Source organism: Palaemon carinicauda, chromosome 11, assembly GCF_036898095.1.
Source record: "Palaemon carinicauda isolate YSFRI2023 chromosome 11, ASM3689809v2, whole genome shotgun sequence".
NCBI lineage: Eukaryota > Metazoa > Arthropoda > Malacostraca > Decapoda > Palaemonidae > Palaemon > Palaemon carinicauda.
In genome coordinates this window covers 126,912,708-126,940,421 of record NC_090735.1, presented here as the reverse complement: position 1 = coordinate 126,940,421, position 27,714 = coordinate 126,912,708, and the positions used below count along the sequence as shown (strand labels likewise).

Sequence of the window (27,714 nt, the reverse complement as noted above, 5' to 3'; positions counted from 1 at the left end):
TACTCCTAGTTCTGTTTTCAACAACCACACAATGATAAAAGAAAAAGGGTTTGGTTGGTTACCCAGCAACCCCACTGCTGGGCAGTGTTAAGTATGGTTGCCGGTAGGCCTCACTCCTATCTTGGTTGTTGTTGCAATAAGAGATGATCTCTCCTCTCTCTCCTTTCTCTACGATCACAACTTGGTTCTTTGTCTCGTTTCTTTATTATTGCCTCTAAGTGTGCTTATCATTATCTGTGCTACGCTTGTGCTTGACAATGGCTAATGCCGTGGCCAACGATACTCTGACGAATCTACGTGTTAGTAATGTAGGGAGTGGTTCTTTTCCCAGTGGGAGAGATTTCGTTATCGATGCAAGAAACGAGCTAAGAGATCGTTCTCCTTCCTCGTCGTCTTCTGTTATGGTAAGAAGCATGAGCTCTTTGCTACAACAAAAAATATTCCCCCCCATTCTGTTCTTCATTTTCTTGAGCCTTGTGTGGCTCCAGTTACAGAGGACGATGGCCATAATGGTAATTTAATTATTGATGATCATAATTTTTATTTGTTATCAATGAATATTGATCATGTGCCTAGTGATCCTAAGTCGATGTTTGTGACAGATCCCATGGGTATGGCCGCTGCGCTCTAAGCTGGATCCAGTCCCAGTATCCTGGGCCCCTCATTATTCAGAAATGCATAGACCTACCTCGCCTCCCACTAGTGGCATGGTGAGCCTTATACCTTATGGTTAATTTTATCCAGGATAACTTTTCCCTTTTGGAGATACCTCCCATCAAGGCATCAAAACAATTTGAAGACATCTTGAGGTCAGGAACCAATGCTTTGGAGTTCTTACTTCATCAGGCAGTCTCTCTTTTGGGCAACTTCATCCTTAAATGTTGCAACGCCATCTTAGCTAGGTGCACTAAACAGTTGTTTAAAATGGATGCTATCTGTTTGAGGGACTCCAACCAGGTGGACTCCCCTCTTTTTCCTCCATCAGATGTGACTGCTGCCATAGAAAATCAGAGAGAGTCTGTCAGACATCTCTTATGAGGAGAGCTGTGGCCCCAAGGATGCCTGCCCCCTCAACTACCTTTTTTAACTAGTCAACCAGCAAAGGTGACAGCTTCCTCCTACAGACTTTCACCAGCGTAGGAGGCTAGACCCTCAGCCCACCTTTTGCTGTAGAGGACACTCTTCCAACCGTAGAGGTTGTGGCCGCAGAGGCTCAAGTTAGGGAGAGCATATCCCCCGACTTGCCACTTGTAGGGAGATAGCTACAGAATCATTGGCACAGGTGGCAACTCTTCGGGACCGATCCCTGGACCATGCAAGTACTGCGTTCAGAATATTGAGTCCTATTTATAAATTATCCGCCCCCTTCTTACTCGGACCATTCCATTTGAAGGCTCAGCAAAGGAGTCTTGAGATGTTGGCCAAAGGAGCCGTAGAGGAAGTATTAGATGACTTTCCAGGGTTCCTCAGCAATCTATTCTTAGTGGAAAAGCTGACGGGTGGTTGGAGACCCGTCATAGATTGTCCCATTTGAATCTGTAGTCTTAAAACAACGTTTAAAATGGAGAATTTGGCCACTATTATTCAGGTCATCAGGAATAATGATTTTCTTCTGACCATAGACCTAAAGGATACGCATGTTCAGGTCCCCATCCTCCTGCCTCAAGGAAGTACCTAAGGTTTCCCTTTTGAGACAATTTTTAACTTAAAGGTTCTATGGTTCAGCCTGGTAACAGCACCTCAGGTGTTTACCAGGATCTTTGCCCTTGTCTCATCTGGGCTCATGCCATGGACATACGGCTTCTGAGATATCTTGACGACTGGCTTCTCCTAGCAGTCTCAAACTCTGCTTATAGAACAGAAAATCTCCTCAACTTCTGCAAGGAATTGGGAATTCAACTAAATCTAAAGAAGTCCAGTCTCATCCCCAACAATCTATCAGATATCTAGGCATGGATATCGTTTATGCTCAGGCTAGAGTATTTCCATCTGCAGACACAGTAGCAAGTTTCGGTAAAGTGGCAGAAAACTTTTTGGGAGGAAAATCGCTTCCTGCTCATTCTTGGCCAAAGCTCCTTGGACACCTCACCTTGTTAGAGAAGTTAGTCTCCTTTGGGAGAATGCATTTTCACTTGGTGCAGTGGGCTCTGAAGAGCCCGTGGTCTCGAACATCCAACTACCCTGCAACCCTGCAGTGGGGGTTGAGATAGAACCTGTTAGCAGGAACACCCCTTCAGGTCTCTCTCCCAAAGTACCTTCTATTCTTAGATGCTTCACACCAAGGGAGGGGCGTTCATCCAGGAAGGGAGCAGTTTTCAGGTCTGTGGTCTCAGGAAACAAGGCCTCTTTCATATTAACTACTTAGTTTAGAAACTAAGAACCACTCCACTTCACAGAGACTCTCAAAGGCCACTCTGTATTGTTGATAAGCGACAACTGCATGGTTGTGACCTATATCTCTAAAGAGAGGCACTGTCTCCCTCCTTCTATGCCAACTAGCGTTGGAGATGCATCATTGGACACAGAACAATGTAGTTTCTCTCTCGGCGAGGCTTATCCCTCATATGAAGAATGTCATTGCAGACCATGTGAGTCGGCCAGGGACAACAGTTAGTTCCAAATGGTCTTTGCTTCCCCTAGTGGCGAAGTCTTTTTGACTTTGTGGGGCTCCCTATCACTAGACATATTCACCACTTACCTGAACACCAAACTCCCAGTGTATTACTCTCCAGTCCTGGACCCAGTGGCAGCAATGGAAGATGCCTTCCAGCCACCCATGGGACAGACTAGACTTTTATTCCTTTCCATCCATTGTCTGATTGGTCAGATCCTGAACATCCTGAGAGGTCAGTATAAAACTACTAGCCCCAAAGTGACCAACAGCAGAGTGATATCCAGATCTGCTGGAACTTCTCATGGAAATCCCAGATTTGCCAAACCTACTGTATCAACCCCATGTAAGAAAGTTCCACGAGACTGTTCATTGCCTGTCTCTAAATGGTTGGAGACTATCTAGCATCTCCTCTGAAAGAAAGGCTTTTCAAAACCAACTGCAAAACAACCTTTTGGATACATCTGAAAGTCGTCCGCAACAGTATCAGGCCAAGTGGAAAACATTCTGTGAGTTGTGCTGTATGGGGAATATTGCTCCATTCAAGGCTATACTATTCCCTTGATTACTGACATTTTAAGTGTTGCTGAGGAACGAAAAACCCATTTCAGTCACTGCGGTCAAGGTCTACCGCTTGACCTTGAGCCAGGTTTTCAAACTGAAACGGGCTTAATCTCTCTTCTTCATGGGAATTTTCTGCTCATTTAAAAACTTTGAACAGATTTGACCCTCGGGAACTCGAGTCCCTTTCCTGGAATGTGACATGTTCATAGGTTTCTAAAGATTTAAAGACTGCTTATGAATGGAAGAGGCAAGGAACAGTGACATTACCCTAGTAAGCAGAACAATGCCTAAGAGATGGACCATATATCATTATCAGTGCCCAAGCCCCCTCTCCACCCAAGCTAGGACCAGGGAGGGTTCCCTATGAACCCATGGTTAAAGTTTTAGACATGGATCTTACCCTAAAGACTGCCTTTCTCCTTGCCTTAGCTTCAGCCAAGAGAGTAAGTGCACTACATGGTTTGTCCTACCTAGTGTCACATTTCCAATGGGCGGAAGGAACTAACCTTTTCCTTTGTTCCAGTTTGTGGCCAAAACTCAAAATCTGGTTGTTAATGTTGCTAGCTTTGACACTTATAATATCGTCTCAAAGAGGTAACTGATGACCCGGATAATGCTTTACTGTGTTCCGTAAGAGCGTTCAGAAAGTATCTGAAAAAAATCAGTCTATCTTAGACCGAAGATTCCAAAGTTATTTGTGACCGCAGGCTTTACTGTGTCCTGTAAGAGCGTTCAGAAAGTATCTGAAAAGATCAGTCTATCTTAAACCCAAGATTCCAAACTTATTTGTGAGCACAGGCAACTCCAAGAAGGTATCCAAAAAACACAATTTTCTTTTTGGCTAAGAGAAACAATTATGAGAGCATATAAATCCTCAGGGGAAGCGTTGTCAGGGACCCTCCCAAGAGCACATGATATCCGTGATCTTGCTGCAAACCTGGCCTTCCGCAAAAATTACTCGGTAGCCCAAGTTCTCTGAGCTGGTGTCTGGAAAAGACAGAACCCTTACACAGATCACTACCTGAAAGATTGTTCTCACAGATCTTTAAACTTTTTTCTTTTATTAAGCCCTATAGTTTGCAGCTCAATAAATAGTCTAGTTTAAGCCTTTTCAGAACACCTAATTGTTTATCAAGGCATCAGTTATTTTCTGCATTATAAGGGTATGTAATGTGGATAAAGTCTGACTGTACTCACAAGACAGGTTTGGAATACACTTACTTGGATCACATCCTAGTGCCGGTAAGAATAAAATGTTCTCATTTATATATGATTATATTCGATACTCTGAATTTGTTTGATGCTTTATTTTCATACGTCTCTATCTCTTAGATTAAACCTAAAGAATTGTACACTACAACCTTACCTCTTTACGAGCCAGTTGGACTGTCTTCATGTACTGTATCTACGTTTTCTCATACCAATATGTACTTGTAACTATCAAAGACAGTGAATACCTCCAGATGGAGATTTCCTCCACATTAGGAAGACTCCCATTTAAATGACTCTAGAAGTTTATATCTGCATATGAAGCTACAAATTTTGAAATAAATTGTATTTTTCATGGGTATACAAACCTGAGTCATTTATGCAAAGACCCCCACCTCAATCACCCCACAAGTCTTTTGACCAGGATAGATTGAAGCCTACCGGCAGCCACACTTGACACTGCCCAAGAGTGGGGTTCCTAGGTACCAGTCATTACGCAACCAAACCCTTTTTCTTTTATTATTGTCTGGTCATAAGAAATTAATTCAGGAGTCAGATTTGTATAGCTAGGAAAAATACAAAATGTTTTAAATATTTGTAGTATTTTTTATATGATTTTGAGGAACTTTATTATTTTTTTTTTCTAGTCCAGGAGTCGGATTTGTATAGCTAGGAAAAATAAAAATTGTTTTTAAATTTTGTAGTATTTTTTATTTGATTTTAGGCAGTTTATTCATTTTTTTTTTCTAATCCACGAGTCGGATTTCAATAGCTAGGAAAAATACAAATCGTTTTTAATATTCGTAGTATTTTTTATCTGATTTGAGGCAGTTTATTAATTTTTTTTTCTAAAATTATTACTGTCTCTTTGGCAGATGTGCTGAACCACCCCAGCTCGACAGTGAGGACTGTTACATTGTGCGCATCGAAGGCAAGCCTTACCCAGATTGCTGTTCGAAACTGTACTGCAAAGGAAGAGAAGTTTCTTTCTCTTTCATTGAGAAAAAATAATTAGTCTTTAAGAAGTAGGCCTTTTAAAGTTAATACAAATCTCTTAACATTTTTCTTTAGTCTTTTTATCATTCAATCTCATAAACTCTTTGTATCTTTTTAGTTTTTCCGTTTTCTTCTTTCAATATATTTAATGTTTATTCTTTTATCGAGGACTTGTAACATTCACGATGATATTTGGCAATTACAGAAAATATAATTTTGTCCCCCACTTCACCCCCTGGAGGATATTGCAAATTCAGCAATTTGTCACAAGGCGACTTTACCGATCACATGCTCATTTGTTATTCTACTAGAATTAAGTGTGGCATAAAATACATATCATTTCAGGATTAAATAAGTATTAAAATATTTTTATGTAAGATGTTTATTTTCAATGCTATGCTGGATAATAATTACTTTTTCTAAATTTGTTTTAAATGTTGGTCTTCCTGTCGTCTAGATTTGAATATTGACAGGACGTTGAGCTCAACCTTAGTATATGAAACCATTTACAGGTAATGATAAAGTTTAAGCTGTTTTTCATAAATTGACATTTTGAATGAATTTGATAATTTTACGATACATTTGCTGAATGAGTATACAATTTACTTGTCAATTCTCTGTACTGTTTAAGGTAACATTTTGCAACCCTAATCAGCAAACATTTTTCTACAAAAAATACAGAATGACAAAATGCCGTCATTATTGTTTTTGAGCTTATCAGTTGAAACCTTTCAGTAATTATAAACTACTGTATCAAAGAACGATAGAGAGAAATTCTTTTGGGGTGGTGATATGAAAATGGGGGACACAGAAATTGTTAAAAGTTGTACCTTTGATGCCATGCTGATGGTCAAAACAATAACAACATACTGTACTGCCTTCTTTATTACAGGTGTTAGTAACTGCTGATTTACCTAGAGATTCCCTTGTAATTAGGTATTTATCAAATGACATACATTACCTAAAAATTTGTTCTTACAAAAATACAAACCCTTGTTCTTTACATAGAAGGTAACAGCACAACATAGAACACGACTTCAAAAACTTTTAACGAGGTGCTGACAATCATACCACATGTTAACAATGGGTAGCAGGGAAGCACCAACACCCTCCTTTCACTACAACTCCACTTTGATTTCAGACGGGGTTGAGGGCAAACGTCCTCTCTCATAACCTTGAAATTCTTTTTCCCTTTCTCTTTTCAGGTGTGTTCGGTGCGCATGCTTTGAAGAATGCACAACATTTGAGGTTGTCTGAGCATAGCAGGCCACTCATGTGGCATGTTCATGTCCAGTGTGAGACGGATCCTCAACGCCTTGACCTTTGTGCAGAAGACTCCCACACTCAAGTCTCTCCTCCATGCGACAAGTGTCAGGAGTGGCCATACTTCCAGTGGGAGTGGTTTGGCAAGAAGCAGCAATAGCCTGAAAGGGATTCTTCACCTTTGGGGTCTTCCCCCCGAGTCGTCCCAACTGCTGTATTTTTCATGGTACCCCCACCCCTGCTTCTCACTCGGCCTCCTCCAGGGGATGATCAAGTAAAAGCGGTAGCTGTTTAACACTGGACACCCTTCTGATTCAGGAAGGTCTTCTCGTTTCCCCAAGTGAGACGACAAATCCTTCCTCCCCGGCGGAGTCTGCAGCTCAAGACGCTGGAGGTGTTAGTTTATGGAACACAGGAGAGTGTTTCTACTCCTGATGGGGTTGGCTTTGGCACTTCCTCTTCTAGAGCTGATCGGAGGGAGTTCCTTCAACTGTCTTGTGTCTCTTGGACTTCCATCCTCTGCAGCAGATCCTTTCCCATCTGAGCAGTAGTGCTCGTGAGAGCACTCCTTGTTCTCCCCTTGGGGGTTGCTGAGCCTTCTCAGTACGAGAACAATCATCCTCGTCCTCACCCTTCCGGGCACGCTGACCCTTCAGGGACCTTCAGCAGATGCCCTCGCAAGTGCAAGAGCTTGTCTTTGTCTGGGAGCCCCTCTCCCCAGGAAGTTGTCTTTGCCTGGGAGTCCCTCTTCCCAGGTAGTTCGGAAGCGGCATCACAATTCATCGCCAGTGCACTTTGGCTCTTCAGAGCTTGTGGACAATTGCGCCTTCTGCAGCCCAGTGTGTCGTCCAACGCTCCATTGTGGTATCACGAGACTAACTCCAGCGCTCATAGGTGTCTTGTGTTAATTGCGCCAGGTGCGATCACCACATCACTTGAATGACTGGGTTGAAAACGCAGCGTGACATCAGCTTGTGCTCTCAGAGCAACCACGTTTGCATCTTTCTCTTTCACATTGTTGAGCCTACTCTAGTTGGCGAGGCAGAGTATACAACACAGGCTTGTGCTCACACACGGGCGGTTACGCTACCAGTACAACACCTCTTGTCTTGAGCTTCCCCGTGATCAGCTGAGCCAGTCTCGTCGCTTGCATTCCACTCACAAGCCAGCAACGATGGCTACCGGGACTCATTTCTTGGAGATCTTCAAAGCAGCTTCTACCACTTTGCCTGTTTTGAAAGATCCCTTCGGTTCTGTCAAAGTTACCAACCAGTCTCACTATTCTTGAGGAGGTAATGGTGTCCTCTCAAGCTCCTTTAAAGGCTCCCTCTGATCTGAGGCTACCTTGTGCTGCAGTGGGCAATGACGCTTCTATAATGAGGGATGCTACAAGTTGCCCGGTCTCCTAAGCGACTTGTAGGTTGCAGCAGTGTCTCGAGAGAAAGGGTTAAGCCTAAATCTGCTGAACTTCTTTTTGGGGTACGTATGTATACCCAGTTAAAGTGGCTCAGAGGCGTCGTAAACTATAAGGCAGGTAACATCTCTTCCGGGGGTTAACATTCCACCCCAGGACCCACAGGGGAACATGGTCTCCGAGAGAGATCTCGTTCGTCTATTCTTTGAGGCTATTGCCTGTTATGTTTATAAGGCTCCTTCCACTGCAGTTCAGCAACTGAAACAAACTGGTACAAGCCCCACTATGTATCTGGAGGCTAGAGAGCTGGAGACATCAAACATTCTTTCCTTCTTCACTAGCAAGGCACACGAGACACAAACCCGCCTCCGAAGAACTAAGCTTCTAAACTTTTGGAAGATACCAACCTTCAGAAGCGAGTGCAGCGTACAGTAGCTGCCCTGGCAACGTGCAAGGCAGTCAACGAACCCCCAAGGCCTTGTCCTATGGCATCGCCTGATAATGACAACCACCCACCTCAAGACCAGCTGAGAGATGGAAGATGATTCAGACTCACTTCGATAGGCATTCTCCCTACACAAGCTAGCCCCAAAGCTCCCAATGTGCAGGAAGGTAATCCAAGTTGACCTTGCAGATCCTATCCTACATTAGACTGGTCAACGAGGGAAGATATGTGGCTATAGATATGCTATACTCTTAAGAGCAGCCGTGGTCAAAGTTAGCAGCAGGGTCCATTACTAAGAATGACTGGCAATGCCTTCCTCTGGGGGAGTCTGCAGCTCAAGGTGCCAGAGGTGTTAGTTTATGGAACACAGCGAGTGTGTTTCTGCTTCTGATGGGGTTGGCTTTGGCACTTCCTCTTCTAGAGCAGATAGGAGGGAGTTCCTTCAGCTCTGTCTTATGTTTCCTGGACCTCCATCCTCTGCAGCAGATCCTTTCCCATCTGAGCGTCTGCGGAGTAGTGCTCGTGTGAGCACTTCCCAGCGTATTTTACCCTCAGGGCTCGCTGAGCTATCTCGGTACGAGAACAGTCATCCTCATCCTCACCCTTTTGAGCACGCTGACCCTTCAGGGACCTTCAGCAGATGCCCTCGCAAGTGCAAGAGCTTGTCTTTGCCTGGGAGTCTCTCTTCCCAGGTAGCTTGAAAACGGCATCACAATTCGTCGCCAGTGCACTGGGCTCTTCAGAGGTTGTGAACGATTGCTCCTTCTGCAGCCCAGTGTGTCGTCCAACGCTTCACTGTGGTATTGCGAGACTAACGGCAGTATCCTCCAATCAGGTTACGTTATCCTGTTCATCAGCTCTCCTCTTCACATGACTCGTCCTCTGAGATTCTTGTCCTTCACGAAGGGAGCGGCGAAAGACATTGCCCTTTGGGCAGAAGTCCAGACCATGTTAGAGAAGGGCACTCTCCAAGAGATCCTCAACAAGTCTCCAGGATTTTACAGTTTACTTTCTTGTAGAATAGGAGCCTGGAAGAGTCCTGTCATCAACCTCTCGCTTTTGAACGTGTTTGTTTTTTGTTCTGGAGACTCCGTTCAAAATGGAGACCGCAGACACGGTCAAACAGGTAGTAAAACAGCATCACTTCATGACCATGTTGGGTCTATATAGGATAAATACTTCCAGACCCCTGTTAATCCTGTCAATCCATCCTCAAGGAAGTACCTTTGTTTTGTAATGCACAGACCAAGGGTAATGTGCTTCATGCTGTCAACAGCCCTTCACGTGTTCACTTTGGTCTGTCTGAGCCCACACCAACAGCATTTGTCTTCTCTATTATCTGGACGATTGGCTGATTCTGGTAGACTCGGTGAGATAGTTCTCCAGTTTTCCCTCGATCTGTGGATAATGGTATTATTATTATTACTAGCTAAGCTACTACCCTAGTTGGAAAAGCAGGATGCTATACCAGTGAGACAAGGAAATAAACAAATTACAAGAGAAGTAATGAGCAATTAAAAAATTTCAAAAACAGTAACATCATTAAAATAGATCTTCCATACAAAACCAATAAAAAGAGTTTTAACAGGGAGAAGTCAAATCTTGAGTCCAAACAGAACCTGGTATATCTTGGGATGCAGATAGATACCTTACGAGAATCGTCACTGGACAGAATCGAGAGATTCAGAGAAGTGGCGTACCCATTCTTTCAGAGAGGCGCACTGCATACACATCTGTGGCATGGTCTCTTAGGTCTTCTGGCATTGTTAGAGCAACTAGTACCAAAGGGTAGCCTCCACATGCGCTCACTTCAGTGGCAGCTGGAGACCTTTTGGTCTTAGGGTAGGGACCTTCCCTTTATATTTATTCATGTGGGAATAGAACGAAAGAAAGATATGAGTTAGCAAAGTCTAGACTCCAACCTTCTCAGAAGTATAGACCTTCTTTCTCCTCTGGATTTGATGCTCTTCACTGATACATCAAAAGAAGGTGGGGACCACCTTCTGCAGTACATGGCCTCTGGTAGGAGTCAGATTGGCTTTGCAAAGTGACGTTTCTTATTCTTCTACACTTATAACAGGCCAAGTTAATGTTGTGAGTGACAACACAACCATGATAGCAAATCTAAACAAACAAGGAGGTACTATTTCACGGCAACTTTGCCAACTGGTTAAAATTCTGCAATGGACAGAAAATGTTATCTCCCTGTCACCCCGGTTCATAGCAACCAAAAGAAAATCTTGGCAGACAATCTAAGCAGAAAGCCTCGGATAGTTGGATCCGAATGATCTTTGAATCCTCAAATGGCAAACAAAGAAATGAATACCGAGTTTGCCAATGTTAAACTTGTTCGCAACGTTCCTCAACTGGAAGCTTCCAGTGTACTGCTTTCAGTACCAGAGCCACAGGCTGTATTTCAGGATGCCGTCCAACACCTTTAGGACAACCTGGACGTATACAAGTTCTCCAGTTCTGTCTCATGAGTTAAGTCCTCAACAGGGCGAGATCCTCAGTCAACCTATCTATGACTGATAGCTCTGATATGGCTGCAAGCAGAGTGGTAGCCAGACCTACTGCTGCTGACAGAGGTTCCAAGGGTGTTGCCTCTCATTCCCAAATAGTTGCATCAACCTTGCATGAAGATCTTCCACAAATCAGATCCCTACATCTTCAAGCCTGAAAGTTATGCTCTATCTTTTCATACAGAGAGGGTTTTTGCGACAAGTGTCAAAACAAGTTTGGATACATCAGTAGGTCATCGACCTCAGTTGGCGATCTTGTGTAGTTGGTGCCGTGAAAGGGATGACTCTTCAGGTGGAAAAACTGCTCAATTTCGGCCATGAAAGGCTACTGCTACCACTTGGACTTGAGCCTGGTCTATAAACTGAAAGGAGTTTAACATTTCCTCTTCGCCAGAACTGTCTATGCTCATACGGAGCTTTGAGCAAACTAGCCCCTTCCCAATCAGAAGTGAAACCACCTCCTTGAAAAGAGCTGTGTACAAGTTGTTAAATCTGGCCCTGATCATGACTTTAACCAAGATCATCTTTCTGCTTGCCCTGGGCTCTGCTAAGTGGGTCAGCAAGCTGCATGGTCTCTCCTACGACGACGCCTATTCAAGGGGATGGAGATAGATTTCATTCACCTTCCTCCCCGAGTTTGTTGTAAAGACTCATGATCCAGTAGTTTTGTTCCTTTCAGATTTAAGTCTTCAGGAAGTAACCGATGATCCTGATTGGCTGCTTTTAAGGGCTGGTGCTTCCCCGCTACCGACTGGTTACAACTGATACAGTTGTTGACGGCTCGTTAAAAGTTTTCACAGTTAGCTTGTGGTGCTGCTACCTTCTCCTGTGTAAAGAAATTGGGTTTATATAGTTAGAAAAAATACAAATTACTTCCAAATTTGTCATTTTCATATGGTTCAAACCATAACACATAAACAGTTATTCAACAAACACCTGCTACAAAGTATTAACAAAACAAAACGTTTTATAAACGAATATCATTAGCCGAAACATTTTCATACAACATATTATAATGGATACAGATTAAATTGTAGGTACTTTAGTAATATATATACATGAGTGTATATATATGTATACATGTATATCTGTTACATATATATGTGGATGTATATACAGTATACGTTTATATATGTGTCGGCATAGTGCCATGATGAGAACCAAATATAAGTAAAAGATAGTTTTTTTTCTCTGTGTAAGTCATTTCCCATGGAAATACTATAACAGAGTTAAAAAGTTATATTATTTTGGTATCTTTTGTACCCTTTTTTTACTCAAATCTCCAATGGTGTGCATTTATTTCTCCATTTAAGTTGAAACCCTGTTGTTAAAACCTTTAGTGTAAATAAACTAGCATCAGTGTAAAGTTATAGATTAATATTTATTATGTTCAGGAAAAACCAACATCTTGTATCATACGAAGGTAGCCTATATATATAACATCTGAGTACACAAAACAAATCCCACCTCTTTCTTTTTCAATAGGATTTATTTGTAATTGTGATGTAAATCATGAAAAAACATAACTGTTTTATTTTCAAAACGTTATCAATGTTGAATATATGTAAATAAAATATATAAATACGAATGTAACATATAGAGTAGGTATAGAGTAGTTTACACTTTATTAAGATATATATTGATAAATAAACTAATAATAAAATACCTATTACTGTTTATTTTTCCTTTATTTAATTAATGAAATCAAGACTATATGTGTCAGTTTTCTCAAAAACAAGTGATGTTGGTAACTTAAGAACTGCTCAATACCTTTTTGCAACATCTTATTGTTGGAGTAACCTTACAAAGGGAAGAGAATAATTCAGTTCCTGAAAGAATGTCTGCCCTGCAATGTGTGTTACTGGATTCGAAAATGAAATGCACAAAAATTATATAAGGTGAATAGATACTCAGACGGACTAATCAACGACGAACCCAGGATTGAAATCTGACACTCCCTAGAGAATTTACCTCCATGGGAACTATATATGTTGGGACCATGAGATAAGCGTGAAGAATTCTTTGAACTTCTAGAGGAGAAGAATATGAAAATTATTGAGGGGACATGGCAGAAAGACCAATCATGACGACTAGGAATAAATATACTTGAGCAATGATGATAATAGAAACCATTGTGTAGGGGGAACGACAGTCTCCCCGACACTGGCACTGGCCAGGCATTAACCGATCGCCACTCTTACCTGAGCAACCTTCGGAGAATTCCAAGGGGAAGAGAACGCCGAGACTTTGAGGAAGATCCCGAAGGTGAAGTGTCTTTTTCCCTTTTGGCCATCTTCCTCCTGCCAAACAACACTCACTGGAAGGGGACCACTCCCTACATTCCTCACATGGCGAGGCTTCCGTACAGACATGTCCTCGGCAAGAACAGCACAGCCTAAGAGGCTCCACTTCTGAACAACTCATAAATGTCCCATAGGTCTTGAGCGACTCTCCAAGGCATGTCTACATGAGGAGTAGTCACAACACACAGCTGAAAGAAAAATATTAAGTTAATTACAATTTTCTAAAGAAAACAAAAGCAAAAACTGCCCAGTTTCCAGCAGAGAAACCCCAAGTTCTCTCTCTGACAGCTAAAACCCAATTGAGCTGCGAGGGAGGGAGTTGCCTCCTTGCTACTGGCAAGGTTATTACCTGCTGGTGGTGTACACCTCATAGGAACACAAATGGTTTGTGTGTGTGTAGGAACAAATATGTCAGGTGGTGTACACCTCATAGGAACACAAATGGTTTGCGTGTGTGTGTGTAGGAACAAATATGTCAGTCTCATTAAACTCAAAAACTATTAAAATGAATACGTTTGGCTGTAGCAAAGTCAAAGACGGGAATGGTATTATAACCATCATTCCCTCTATAAGCAAAATGCCTATCCTTCAACTCGAGAAACATACTGTACTAAGTAAAGAGAAAAAAGTGAGACTACACTCTCTTCACTACTGTATAATATCTGAATCTATAAAATTGTCCCTAGGTACAAGACACAAAAAGAAAGTAGATCATGATCACACAAAATCAATTCTTATTGCTAACAAATCTGGAAAGATGATCTTCAAAATACTAAAAACAAGAAAACCCTGACATCTTTAGCGGGGTACATGTCGTTGTTCCAAGTCGACCTATAGACTTAAGAAGATATCCAATATGCATGTGTAGCATGTTACTGTTGTTAGACGCTGGTCTCATTACTTTACTAGAGGCATTAGTCTACTGGAAAGAGAGAAAAGGGAAAAAAATTATTCATTTCAAGGAGTAACGTTGACATTCCAAATTTCCAGAGATGAAAACAATATGAATATCTTGGAAGGTTCACAAGAATAATGAGCTGTGAATAACCTTCCTCCAAATAAAACAATCTTGTGGCCGTCATTTGCAAAGTTGAGTAAACTATAAAAAAGATACAACAAAGCATTTGCAAGCCTCCCCAATTAAAATTTGAATAGCCTAAAGCCACCAAGGAACAAAAACAAAACTTTAATTGCAGGTCGACTCCATATAACTATCGAGCATATTTTTTCAAAATCTTAAGCATGGCAACTAAAATAAGAGCGACGAGATAAAGAGAAGGCAGGTGTGAGCTAGCCACTGTGGTTGTTGCCATGTGGGGGAGAAGCAGCAGCCTCTGAAATGGAAGAAAATAGGAAATTTTTTTTGCAGAAACATTGATAAAATCAGTTTTGAGAACAAAGCCATATGAACATCAGAAGAGATTGATAAAAGGGATTTTGACGAAGGAAAAAAATATTTCTGGGAAGAGGCCTGTGACGCCCGGTGAATGCAGAGGTTACAACCCTCGCGCAAACACCTTGTAGGTGTCGGTGGGGTAGTTCAACTATGTTCTCTAGGGCCTGTGATGGCCCTCCCCATTGATGAAGGGATTATCTAAATGGAAGATAGCCTGTGAATAGTGGTTTTCGCACGCCTTTGTTAAATACACGACACCTACAAGGTGTTCGCGCGAGGGTTGTAACCTCTGCATTCACCGGCCGTCACAGGCCGCCCCAGAAAATCAGTTTTAAGAACAAAGCCATGTGAACATCAGAAGAGATTCGCAGAAATAATTTTCTTTTCTGACAATGGAGGATTTCAAAGATACATTAAAGGAACTTCAAGCAATATATTTGTCTCAAAAAAGAACATAAAACTACATCATATATACAACGTGAATGTTGATGATTCTTTAGGTACACAGTACCTTGCATCTCAAATATGGCATGTAGATATATACATCAAATGTTTATATGCATGCATCTGAAATATATGAAGCCGTTACATAAAATGTCATAAATATTATATATAACTATTCATACAGCATTTCACATAGAGGAAATTAACAACTGCATATGGTAGAGTATACATGTAATAAAAATATTCCGTGTTATACATTCTAGTTTTACTTTCCCTAAAAACTTATAACTCTTGTTACGGAAAAAATGCATAACTTCAACCTGGAGTGCGTTATTCTATAATTTAAAACAAAATTAAATATATTCAAAAACTGCCATTGGAGGCCATCTCCACAAATTTTGGACTATAAAATAAAATTCTATTGAAAACATGGAATGGTCTGAGCACCAGTGCCCTTACATAAAGGTTTATTCCTATGCAGATAAAAACTCCCGAGTCATTTATATGGGGGTAACTACTAATCCTGTTTTCTACGACCAGCCAATCAAAAATTTGGTTGATTGCACCATATTTCGTTACTGGGTAAACACAGCGCATGCGTGAGGAGCTAGCAGACGCTCACTCACTACGCCTCTCCACAACAATGCTGGTCGCGAAGTGAAGAGGTTGCGCTCTCAATCCTTCTCTACTATCAAGCCTTTCGCATTCATCTCGCCTGCCCCTTCAGTGTTTAATTCTCTTGACTTGTGTTCTGTTCTTAATTCACAGTCAATTGGGTTACAATTCATTATCTGTGAGTTAAGAGTGCGTATGTCTTATAAATCTCAGTATTTACGTTCTTGCCCAGGATGGGATAGTAACTATTGTGGCATCCTTATAAGCCGGGGGCAGACATGGACACGCATACTCTTTGTCCCTCTTGCCTACACAAGAGATGTTCAAGGGAATCTACATGTAAATACTGTAGGGAGTGGACTTCCTCGCAATGGGAGAGATATTTTTCTCATCGCAGCAAACTTAACAAGATTTTCTAGCTGCAGCAGTTCTTCTTGTTACAGCATCTCCTCCCAACGGGAGTTAGAGACGAATCTCATTCTAAGCGGCGAGAACCTTCCTTTAGTTTTTCATGTCGAGATTTGGTAAATTCCTCCTATCTGTTCTCACAGAGAGGGGTGGAGTCAGTGACGGGAACAAACTACCTCAGAAGGAAGAGAAACGACAACTGGTATGGCTGCCTCTCAGCACCAACAGATAGACTTGTATAAGATACAGAGTCATCCCGTACTTTAGTTCAAAATACTGACCAAGGGAGGTGAAGACTGCAGGTTCAATGGCTCCTACTAGTAATAGGTGCATACCCGGACTTACCACAGGTAGGGAGTGGACGTTAAAGAACGGGAAGAGATGGTAAAATAGGTCGAGGACCATTCTCTGAACATGTGATATAGCATGTCAAGGATATAGGTCTCCCCTTTATCTCTCCTTCCCTATCATGGTTATTCTATATAAGACTCCACTGACTACGTGTTGAAACATCTGTGACCTGTAGGCCCCATGTGTTAAGACATCCTATCCTCCAGAGTATTCTAATACCGGCTGCGTGCAGGGGAAAAACCTTATTCATGTTTCCAGCTAACTCGGCCTTACAGTAGATGGGATTTCTTTTGGATCTCGCCCCTCTCCTCTTTATTTTGTTACTGGCATAACAAATATTGAAAACAGGTAGTTGTTTTCAGGGCGTTGGTCACCCAAAGCTCTGGTGAGGTACCAACTGCAAGCCCTTACCAAGCCTACCTCAAGGAAGATCTACAGTATAAGATACTACTTTTCGAGAAGACTCGGTTTCAAACCTATATCCCTGTCTAGACTCAAGGTCGTGAAAGGAAAATTAGGTTATGGAAAGAGGCCCTTTTATTCCCTGGAATATGGAATGTAGCCAGCCTTAACCCTTGACAGTCAGATGTCAGACCATAAACCGGAACCTTTCTTTTTTTTTTTTCAGAAAGAATGATCATCCCCAAAACTAGATTTGGATGTTCCTTGAGCATGCAGTGTGTTTACCCAGCAACAAAGCAATGGTGCAATCAACCATATTTTTGATTGGCCATTCATAGAAACATGATTAGTAGCTACCCCATATAAATGACTCAGGCTTATATTGCTGGGAAAATACAAATCACACAAAGTTTGTAGTATTAACAGGATTTACTTTTCATCACTGACAAGCAGGATATCTTAGAATCAATCACTGGCCAAAATACAATTGGACTACAATATAAGACGGTATACTAATTTATGCAGTCAAAGAAAGAAAAAAAAAAACCTTGAAAAGGAAAAGAAAATAATCGAGGGATAAATAATCATAAGTTGCTAATTCAATTCTCTACAATTCTGTTTAATCATAGTACCAGATTTTGGCTATGAAATCACAAACTTGAAGGGAAAGTTTATTTACTTTAGGTTCTACGGTAAATTTTGATGTTATGATGGAAACTTATTACCTTTGTATTCCAAAGTAGAATCCAAAATACAAATAAAAATGGTAAACATTTTACGAGAACACAGGACAGTTGTATTGTTTTTCAATGAAAGTAAATGAGTCGTACAACTAATGGCTTTAGGCCTCGGAAAAACCAGAGTGCAAGTGGAAGGAAAAGAGGGGCTATTTGTCCCTGTAGGGATCATCAAAGACCTGCTCTCGAAGGATGATGTAAGACGAGTTCCAAAGCTGGACAGTAGAGAGAAAGCAGCGGTCTCTGAACCAATCTGACGACTGCTAATTCGAACAGAATAGATGTGGAAAGATATGGCCTAACGGTGGAATCTGGTTGGTTATTTCATAAAAAAGGACTGACGTTGCTCCATAGTAATACCTGTGCTTAAAACAACTAAATAACAGATGCTGAGAATATGTATAGATGGCCAAAAATACTGATAGTAATGAATTCTAACAAACTCTACAACAACTTTGCCACACCCAATTGTAACTTTACAAAATAAAAATACTTTTTAATAATAAAACTACATATTTCTATACTTTCCTTCCATTCATATTGCTTCTCTCTCGAAGCTGGTTAAATAACATCTAACATTAAACTAAAAATTTCCTGTTTGCTTTCCTCGTAAATGTCAAGCCCTCTCTCTAGTATAGTACAGTATTTGGAGCATATGGCAGAATATGGCAGTACTACCATATATTTACATCATATCATTCAATTGAAACTATACTCAATTTTTTTTAATGAGGCGCATTTGCACCAACTCGCAGCGGTACCCTTTTAGCTCGGAAAAGTTTCCCGCTCCCTGATTGGTTGGACAAGATAATTCTAACCAATCAGATAGCAGGAAACTTTTCCGAGCTAAAAGGACACCGCTGCGAGTCAGTGCAAATGCGTCTCATTAAAAAAAAATGAGTATAGTCATGAACCTCTTGATATCACTAGTTTGAGGAGAGGCGCAGTATGTATATTGTATGAATGCCGGGTGAATATTAGAATAATTTCATCATTAAAGTTTTGTTTAGTTCTATGAAACCTTCCCTGACAATCATATTGCTGACTCGCACACTGAAATAGTGGTGGAATAGAGAAATAAAGATTCATGAAATCTAAATCCATAGCCTACCTATGTACTTTGGAATGCTAGATTCACCTTTCCTTAAAACTAGTTTAAAAGTAATCACCACAAACCAAGACAGTGTTCACGCATCCAGATTGCATATATAAGAATAAAAACTAAGAAAGCTATATATACTATATCAAATTAATCACGCTTAAATTTTAAAAACTATATTACCCATCACCATGGAGTATTCGGTAGAGAAAATATTACCCTTTAATTACATCCCTGAAAGATTTGAGGCTCGAGGAGAAGCAGGAGACTGTCATACTAGAATGGCTAGGAAAAGTTGAGGAGTTATCTTAGGGTTTGCATCAAGGCTAGTTACCAAAGTTTTGCCTCTTGAGCCCAAAGGGTCAGTGGCCTTTGAAATTGTAAAAAGAAATTATGAAGCCAAGTATCCAAATGCTTCAGTTTGGTAATAGAGTAGCCGATGTGGCATCATCAACATCACTCTCACTGTAATCACCTAAGCCAGTCTTTTCCACTGACTTAAAAGACAAATTCCTTATATGATTTTAATCTTTTCCATGAACATTCACTAACTGAAGATGATTCGCCATACTATGGTCAGAGGGAACTACTTTTGTCACAGCAGTTACTCGCATCACAAGTTTGCCTCTGCAACTGACGCAAACAGAACGAGAATCATTATTGTCTAGCAATAAATCCCTTGAACAACTTTGACAAGCAGACACAGCAAAGCCAGAAAAAGGCATCACCTTTACCATAAAAACTAAAATTGGATTTACATAGAACTTTCAAATACACCATATATCTGGAGCAAAGTGTAAATGTGTGGCAATGAGAGAAGTGTAAGACAAAGTGATATGATGTACCCCAGTGATAATAATGACATACACTGCCATATGATATCAATATTACACTAAGGGCTCTGCAACTACAGAAAGCAAGAAATTTTTAGTTTAAGGGTAGATGTCAACATTTAACCAGTTTCAAGAGAGAAGCATTATGAGTTTATACACATTACAAACATATATTAATCTCTACAAAGTATACAAAATTTCAGGCATAATATCAATAATCATGTGCCGTATGCTATATAAATCATTATTAAAAAATACTGCTGTCAAAACCAAAGTATGGCCCAAATAATCAAAAATTCTTTTTCAGTTTTGACTACTAATCTACATACCATTCACTAAAATGTATTTCAAATGTCAACATTTTCTAGTAATGAAAATAATATTGATATGCATATAAAGTATATATTGCTCGTGAAAGTACATGACCAAAATTTTCATATTTATATGGTCCACAACACACAGAGCCACATGAGGAAAGGAATAGATGCATAAGCAATACAAGCTATGTACACAATACAGGCAGAACAAGAAAAAAAAAAAAACATCTGCATAAATTGTTCTTAAGCTTACATTTGGGTAACAATCAAGAGGAAAAGTAGTGAACAGATACAGTTAATTGTAAATCAACTAGTCCTCTTATTTGACACAAATATTCCTCAATCTTACAAATACCTAATAAAATATATCAGAAACCAGGTATTTATTTCAAGTGCAATACAGTACAATGAAGCTATTTTGACGGGGAAAAATAAAGAGGAGGAACAGAATATTAATCTTAATTATGTTTCAAGACAGTTTCACTAGAATAAAATTATCTGCCATCATCCAATGCATGAAAATTCGACCCTGACACTCGGTAAAAAAACAAAACATTAAATTTTCTACTCAACCATCCTAACAGCATCCATCCAACTTGCCCCTGCTTCACTATTGAAATGTTTTCCCTACAAGAAAATAAATCACTAACAACCTTCCACATTCTGGGAGTACTCCACAAAAACTAATCTTTATCAACTTATATTATTCTCACTCACTGTTTTCTGGCATTTTAATAGTGGTTACAAAATCAGAAAATATGATGATCAACATTCCCTTGTTTTCCAGCTTTTTATACAATGCAGCATCACTAGCTTAGCTAAGATACAGCTATTTACATTTTTATTCCTCTACAAAATATAGTGTAAATAGAACTTTTGTTGCACTTTTACAGATATGGTAAAATAGGACTGCCAGCATGAAAAACAGAATTTTAGTAAATATTATTTCAGTACTCACCTGATGTTCATATTACTTCTCCAGAAGCTGTTTAATCAACCTTTACGCATAAATTTTTTCCATTTTCTTTCCTTCAAACATATATCTAGTAATGGAATGAACGTTCTAGTAGTAAGCGGTAACTGAGGTACACTTTTTCTCCTCAGTTTCAACATCAAAATAATCCCTATCCTCTTGATAGCATGAGGCAAAGGGGAGGAGGGTAGGCAAGTATATAAATCTGAGGCAAGTATAGAAATAACCAATAATCAAACTACCCACTCAATCTTCAGCCTCACAATCTATGATTGTGACATTCAAGGGTTTAACAATAGAAGAGTTAAGTAATTGAAGGTTTTGAATATGTAATGCGCAGCGAAGTTTCAGAAACCTTACTGAAATCAGCACTGTGAAAACTACTCAACTAAGGGACTTGGGTTAGGTTGGCAACAGGATGATAGGACCACTGTGCCATTTTAAGAGGATTTACTGGACTTTACTTTAATAGAGAAATTTAGCATTGTAAAGATCTTAAAAAGCCTAATTATTGAAAGTGGCTTAAAAAACCCAGGGAAAGAAATCTTAATGCACAGTAATATGCAAACAATGTGGAGAAGGTCCGGTCAGTAGCCAGCAACTGAAGAAACTGAGAAGATAAAGAGAATGGCGTGTAAGTTACTAATTGCCGCTAAAATGCTCATTCCTTTACCGAGAGCATGTTTACTGAAGAGAAAAAAATGGGAAAATTTTTAAATGTTTCGGGTAAGGTCAATTAAACCGAGTTTTTGGAGAACAAGCAATGTGAAAATCCGGGGATGTTCACAGAAATAATTACGCATTACATAATAATGGGAAAGCATCTACCAATTCAAACTGTAACTGAAATGATTTCAAAGTGAATTACAGATGACACCAACCAAAACTGAAGCTATTATGCATCAGCTTATACTGCAATAAGTAAAACTATTGTGTTTCTGTTTACATTAATCTGCAACAGAAGGACTCAAATAACTTACATAAATCTAAGCATGACTATCTAGTGCATAATCCTATCTATACATATTAATGCAATGTTTTTCCAAATATAATCTTGTAATGAGGATGTTAATTCAAAACATTGGGTCGATCATAGCTAAATGACGGTAAACTAAAAAATCCAAATTTCAGAAACGTTTAACAAATAACAATGACTCTTGTAAGACTTCCAAACCACGAACATTCAATAAACCCTTATTCCAAATCTCTATTAGTTTCATTTCCTAATTGAGGTTTAACCAGATATGAAAATTCTAAGTTCACACATCCCTTTTTCCCGAATCAAACAGCAATCAGTCTAGCATAAAACCTAACCTGAATTTCTAGTTTACTCAAACTACAGCAGCATTATTTCAACAACCTTGAAACATATTGGTTTCAAGTATTAACACATGTTCAGTCTGTTAAATCTGAATAATAAAATTTCTTATTTCTAAACTGATTTGACATCCACATGCTTATTCTCCAGAAGCAGGGTTAACTACTTACCCCTAGAATTCATAAAAATCTTTCCCATTTCCTTTCCTTTTCTCTTATAAAGTAATGAGCAACTAGTCTCAAAGTTGAACTATTCCATCCTACTGACATCACATCAGTGGGGAAGAGGGTGGACATGGACATCAGGCGAGTATATTAATTTTTTTTTCTAATATGACTCATTTAAGTGAAAAGGTTTTAGTGTTTACCATTATCAAGCTAACACTAACTTGTGATGAGCAAGTGGCCAAGTTAGCATGAGAACGAAGCGCACTGCCATTCGAAAGGTGATGAAATGGAATAGCTTTAGCTGAAACAACATCGACAACATCAAATAGCTAGGAGAATCATACTATGTGAAACATCATCCACAAATGACAAAAATTTTGTTTAAGAGAGAGAACTTTAGCCAGTAGAGGGATATTAGGATCCCAACTAACCACTCATTCTTCTGCTCTCTATCCGTCTAATATCGTGACTAGGAATGCAGGAATGCAATGGTTTGGCAGCAGGAGGACCTAAAGTCCTTGGCAATAAAAGAAGTCGAGGCTCTGTGAGATGTTCTTGACACTGTAATCGCAGTGAGCATTCAGTACCGTTACTGAATGGAACAATGTTACTCTACATCTGACTAAGGAAGTCAGATTAGTTTTAAAAACAGGCCAGTGAAGTAACACTGGCCTTCTGATTATAAACAAAGGAAGCTAAGTAAGTTCAGAGATTTAAAGCCCATCACTATCAAAATCTTGGCTGGTCCTGGTCTGTCATATTTGTCATTATCCACTCTATAAACAACTATAGTCTATTTCTTTTAGCGATGCAGATTTGCACCGACTCGCAGCGGTGTCCTTTTAGCTCGGAAAAGTTTCCTGATCGCTGATTGGTTGGACAAGATAATTCTAACCAATCAGCGATCAGGAAACTTTTCCGAGCTAAAAGGGGCACCGCTGCGAGTCGGTGCAAATCTGCCTTGCTAAAAGAAATGGACTGTAGTCCAGCCTTTTCTGGATTTGTCGCACAACTAAAAGTAAGTTTAATTAGCATTATCATCCCAGAGGAAGGCAATTTAAACCGTAATAAAGCTTATCACAATCTACATGAGGGTTACTTGAGTTGTATAGATGGCGACAGAAAAATTTAAATAACAAAGGACCTGTAGCTTTACTTCTTGCCATTAACCAATAATGGGTCTCATTACCTTACTAGAGGCGTGCGACTATTAAAAGGAAAGAAACTGGGAAATATTTGTTTTATAAATTTGAGGGGTAAATGTTGATAAACCAAGCTTCTGGAGAAAAAAATCTGAACATCAGGAGAGGTGTATAGAAATGATAAAACCACATCTGTACCTACAATAGCCTATCAACGAGACCAAAAAATAAACTATGCTTAACCATTTTTGTTTCCAATTTAGTCAGAATATTACCAATAAAATTGGAAAATGTCACACTAGAAAATTTTGCACAAGACTCCCACAAAACATTTCATAACAAAAATCAATTGTAACTGAAATCAGCAACTTTGACATAGGTACCTACAATAAAAGTACTTTGTGTGGTACCTTCTCCCCTAAATTGCAATTCTTTCTGGCAGTTAACTGACCTCTTCCTACCTTCTTGCCCAATCAAAAACTTTCCTATCTCATTCAAGAGTAAACCTTTAGGAGAGTCCTATGAACCAGGAAACACCTGATTGGTCTGGAAACTAAACCTTCTAATAATACCTAATAAATCATTCTTAAAAACAACCAACTGAACTACAATAATCCTCAGGCTAAATATTAAAAAAAAATATAATTCCAATAATATTTTAAAAGAAAATTAAAGCAGCTGCACAGTATATACTGGAGAAAGCAAAATATTTCAGATTTTCTACCTAGGGACCTCATTTTCCCTATATTAGAATTCGTCTTAAAAATTTGTTCATGATAAAATATCGAGATTCGAGACAGTATGGTTAGTGTTGAAAGTTGAATATTACTGTCTTCCCAAAATGTCCTCAAAATGCAATATCAGCTTTATCTGAATTATGCCATCAAAGAATTCCTTAAACAATTAATATAACATAACTTTCAAATTCGTACATTATAACCATAAAGTTCCACGTTTTGTATATTACCTCAAAAACCATTTACAATCTGTAAAATTGAAATCCCCTTCATCTCTATCATTAAGTACCAGAATAAATACCACTTTAGGAATATTCATTATACCTTGTTACATCTACAAATAGTAAGTAATGTATGTTTCACAGGTTATAGCAAACTTAGTTTTATCTTAGAGAGAGCATTGCCCATTACAAATAATTTAATAGTGAAAACTCAACCTCGAGTAACTTTCAGTAACTCACAAGTGATAAACCGAATGCCAATTTCAAATGAAATCATGGATGCAAATACAATACCTTAACACTCAGATTATTTCATGATTGGGTGGATGGGCTTGAGTCTAATAATAATGTTACTGGATAATGATCTTGAGTGAATTCCTCTTCTCTTACTACACTGCTGGTTCTACAGTACCAATACCTCTTCATGAAAAATTCTGTTTTATGCCAACAAGAATATCAATTAGCAATAGATTGAACTATTTTTGAATTGTTGACTATTTCAAGAATACGAAAATTATCAAATAATGATATAAACATAATGGCTAGACATAATTATGCCTGCTTTATATGTCATTCAAAAGCTGTAAATTCAGTATCTGGATTCACCAATACTGCAGAGCCAACAGTGGAAGAGTCATTCAAATACAAGAATGAAGAGCCAGGCTACTTCACTTTCAATTTGGAAAGAACACCTGCAACTCGACTTATACACAGAATGAGTTGGACAGGGTGAGTAATTTGTATAAGGCACCCTTAATGAGCAGGGGGTACAAATAAATTTTTGTTCCTTTCAAGTGTAAGCATTTATATGAGCAGGCCCAATTTGCTTAAATTTAAGCATATATATAACCAATAATCATGAGAGAATTTAGCATTTGTTAGACCTAAAAAGCAAATGTATTGTTAGTATTTAGTGCCCTACCCCATCACATACACTTTTATTATTCATGTGAACTAACCAAATCGGATGTGTTACTGTGCTGAGACAATTATTTCAAGGTCTTACACCACATTCCTAAGATTTCACTGGAAGTGATACCTACAGTCCTTCAAATCCCTGAGGAAAAGCAAACCATGTGATAAATGACACACCTTAGTACTAATGGGCAAAACCTAAAGCATTTGACACCTGGTCACAGAGTACTGTAATGGAAACAGAGGGCTTGTCTCATCGCACATCACATAAACACCCTAAATTGGAACTTTTCCAAAAGGGGATAAACGCAGAGTTTACTTACGAACGAAACACCTGATCTACAGTGACTATGGTGAAAAATGATTTGAACAGACAGGCTAACTTAAGAACAAAGTAGAACCTACATTTGGAAAATGGAATGTTTAAGTATATATGGTATCAAAAAATACCCAAGAAGCAAAAATTTCAATATCATTAGATTATAGCCAATACGAATAATATTAATAAAAATATATCCTCAAATGGTTAAATTTTCTTTCAAAAGAATTACGTAAATTACAATAAAAATTCAAGTACAGCACATTGCTTTCATCAATTCAGTTTTAGTGATTGTGACAAACTACCTCCTAAATGTGACTCAAAGCTTGCTTTTAAAAAGATGCATAAGTATTATTTTTAAGTTTAAAGTCCATTCTTTCCATGTTTTACGTGCAGTTAATCAGTCTGTATAAAAATAAAGCTTTTTCTTATCGTATTACTAAGAAATTTCTTTATCAAACACTAAACTGGTGAGAAATTAATGAATTTAATGCATGCTAGTGAGATCAACATTCTAAAAACCTGATCAAAATAAAATAAAAAATTGGAAAACAAATGTATGAAAAGGAAGAAAATCAACAATTATCAAAAGTCTAACTTATGTTTCCCTAACCCTAATATAATTGTATTTAAATATATATTTATATATCACATATAAAAGATCTAAAATGCTATAAAAAAGATCTCATGGGCACCCATGAGTTTTAAGTATGCTTACTCTTATACTGCCAAGAAAGGATAACAAATTGAATGAAAACAAGCTCATCAAATAAAATACATTAATGGAATATATTATCAATTAAAAAAAAAAGTGACGGATGATCAAGGATATAAACTAAATAATGAGAATAGACAAATGGAGTTCAAAGACTATGTATAGCTAGGAGACATTGAATATAGTGCCTGGCAGAACGACTTCTAAAACACGGCTACGAGATAAATAACGAGTCGCATAAAATTATTTCCTTGGCATCAACGAAACACACCTCTGCATAATGTGACTCCTTTCTTTGAATGCACACTTCAAGAACTTACATTCTTCATATATACTCTCTCCACACTTTACAATATACACAGCACTTTTTTTTATATCCGGGGAAATCTGTGAGAGCCTACTGCATGATTTGTTCCCTTACACAAAACATCTGCGCTCTCATCTTATTTTTCTTGTTTCTGTATCAGCATTCCAAGGGACTAGTAACAAGAAAAGCTTCGTTACACGGCTAATAATACTGTACTGATTAAAATAAAAATATTATTGTGTGGTCATCAGTTTAATGTGATTATAAATGAATGAATGGTATGAAAAAAAAAAAAAACATGGTGAAACTCTACTACTTGTGTTCCCATCTCAATATCGCATGTAACACCTTTGATTCTGACTAGGATTTGTCTGCTCCCTACGTCCATTGGCGTTCCTCTTGTACTCGCTGGAAACATTCCTCCATAAAATGATACTGAAATAAATGGCAAATTACAACCATCCTTTTATTGATAGAAACATTTCATGAAGTGGATTCAACAATTTCCTTAACTATGCAATATATTGAACAATAAAAAAAATACTATACTAAATTGTCCTTCAGTACTTCAACCAGGTAAGTTAATCCTAAAAACTAAGTTTCAATAAAACCTATTTAATATTACAGAAACCATAATGTTTTAGAATTACATATACTGAACTTATAGATAGAAAAGATTGACTATTCATGGGGAGTCTGGGTTATTCAAAATCCCCTTCCTTCAGTGATATGTCCTTTTGCTTCATTACAGTTTATGTTATCTTTAGCTATGGTAAGCAGCTCTTCTAGGAGAACACCACTACAAAATCAAACCATTATTCTCTAGTCCTGGGTAGTGCCATAGCCTCTGTACCATGGTCTTCCACTGTCTTGGGTTAGAGATCTCTTGCTTGAGGGTACACTTGGGCACACTATTCTATCTTGTTTCTCTTCCTCTTGTTATTTCCAAGTTTTTATAGTTTATATATGAA

At 38.8% G+C, this 27,714-nt stretch overlaps 2 protein-coding genes across 2 annotated transcripts in view; one reads left to right on the top strand and one right to left on the bottom strand.

The window, feature by feature from the left end:
* The window catches only part of LOC137650197 (uncharacterized), a 36,108-nt gene extending 26,980 nt beyond the window's left edge, over window positions 1–9,128 (top strand). Inside the window, exon 3 of the mRNA XM_068383375.1 lies at window positions 5,260–9,128. Within this exon, the coding sequence (XP_068239476.1) occupies window positions 5,260–5,395 (136 nt within the window). The 3' untranslated portion in view covers window positions 5,396–9,128. The remainder of the gene's footprint in view (window positions 1–5,259) is intronic.
* A 12,916-nt stretch (window positions 9,129–22,044) lies between these two features.
* Window positions 22,045–27,714, bottom strand: part of Snx27 (sorting nexin 27) — a 40,326-nt gene continuing 34,656 nt past the window's right edge. The window contains exon 10 of the mRNA XM_068383374.1: window positions 22,045–27,178. Coding sequence (XP_068239475.1) covers window positions 27,122–27,178 — 57 coding nt within the window. The 3' untranslated portion in view covers window positions 22,045–27,121. The remainder of the gene's footprint in view (window positions 27,179–27,714) is intronic.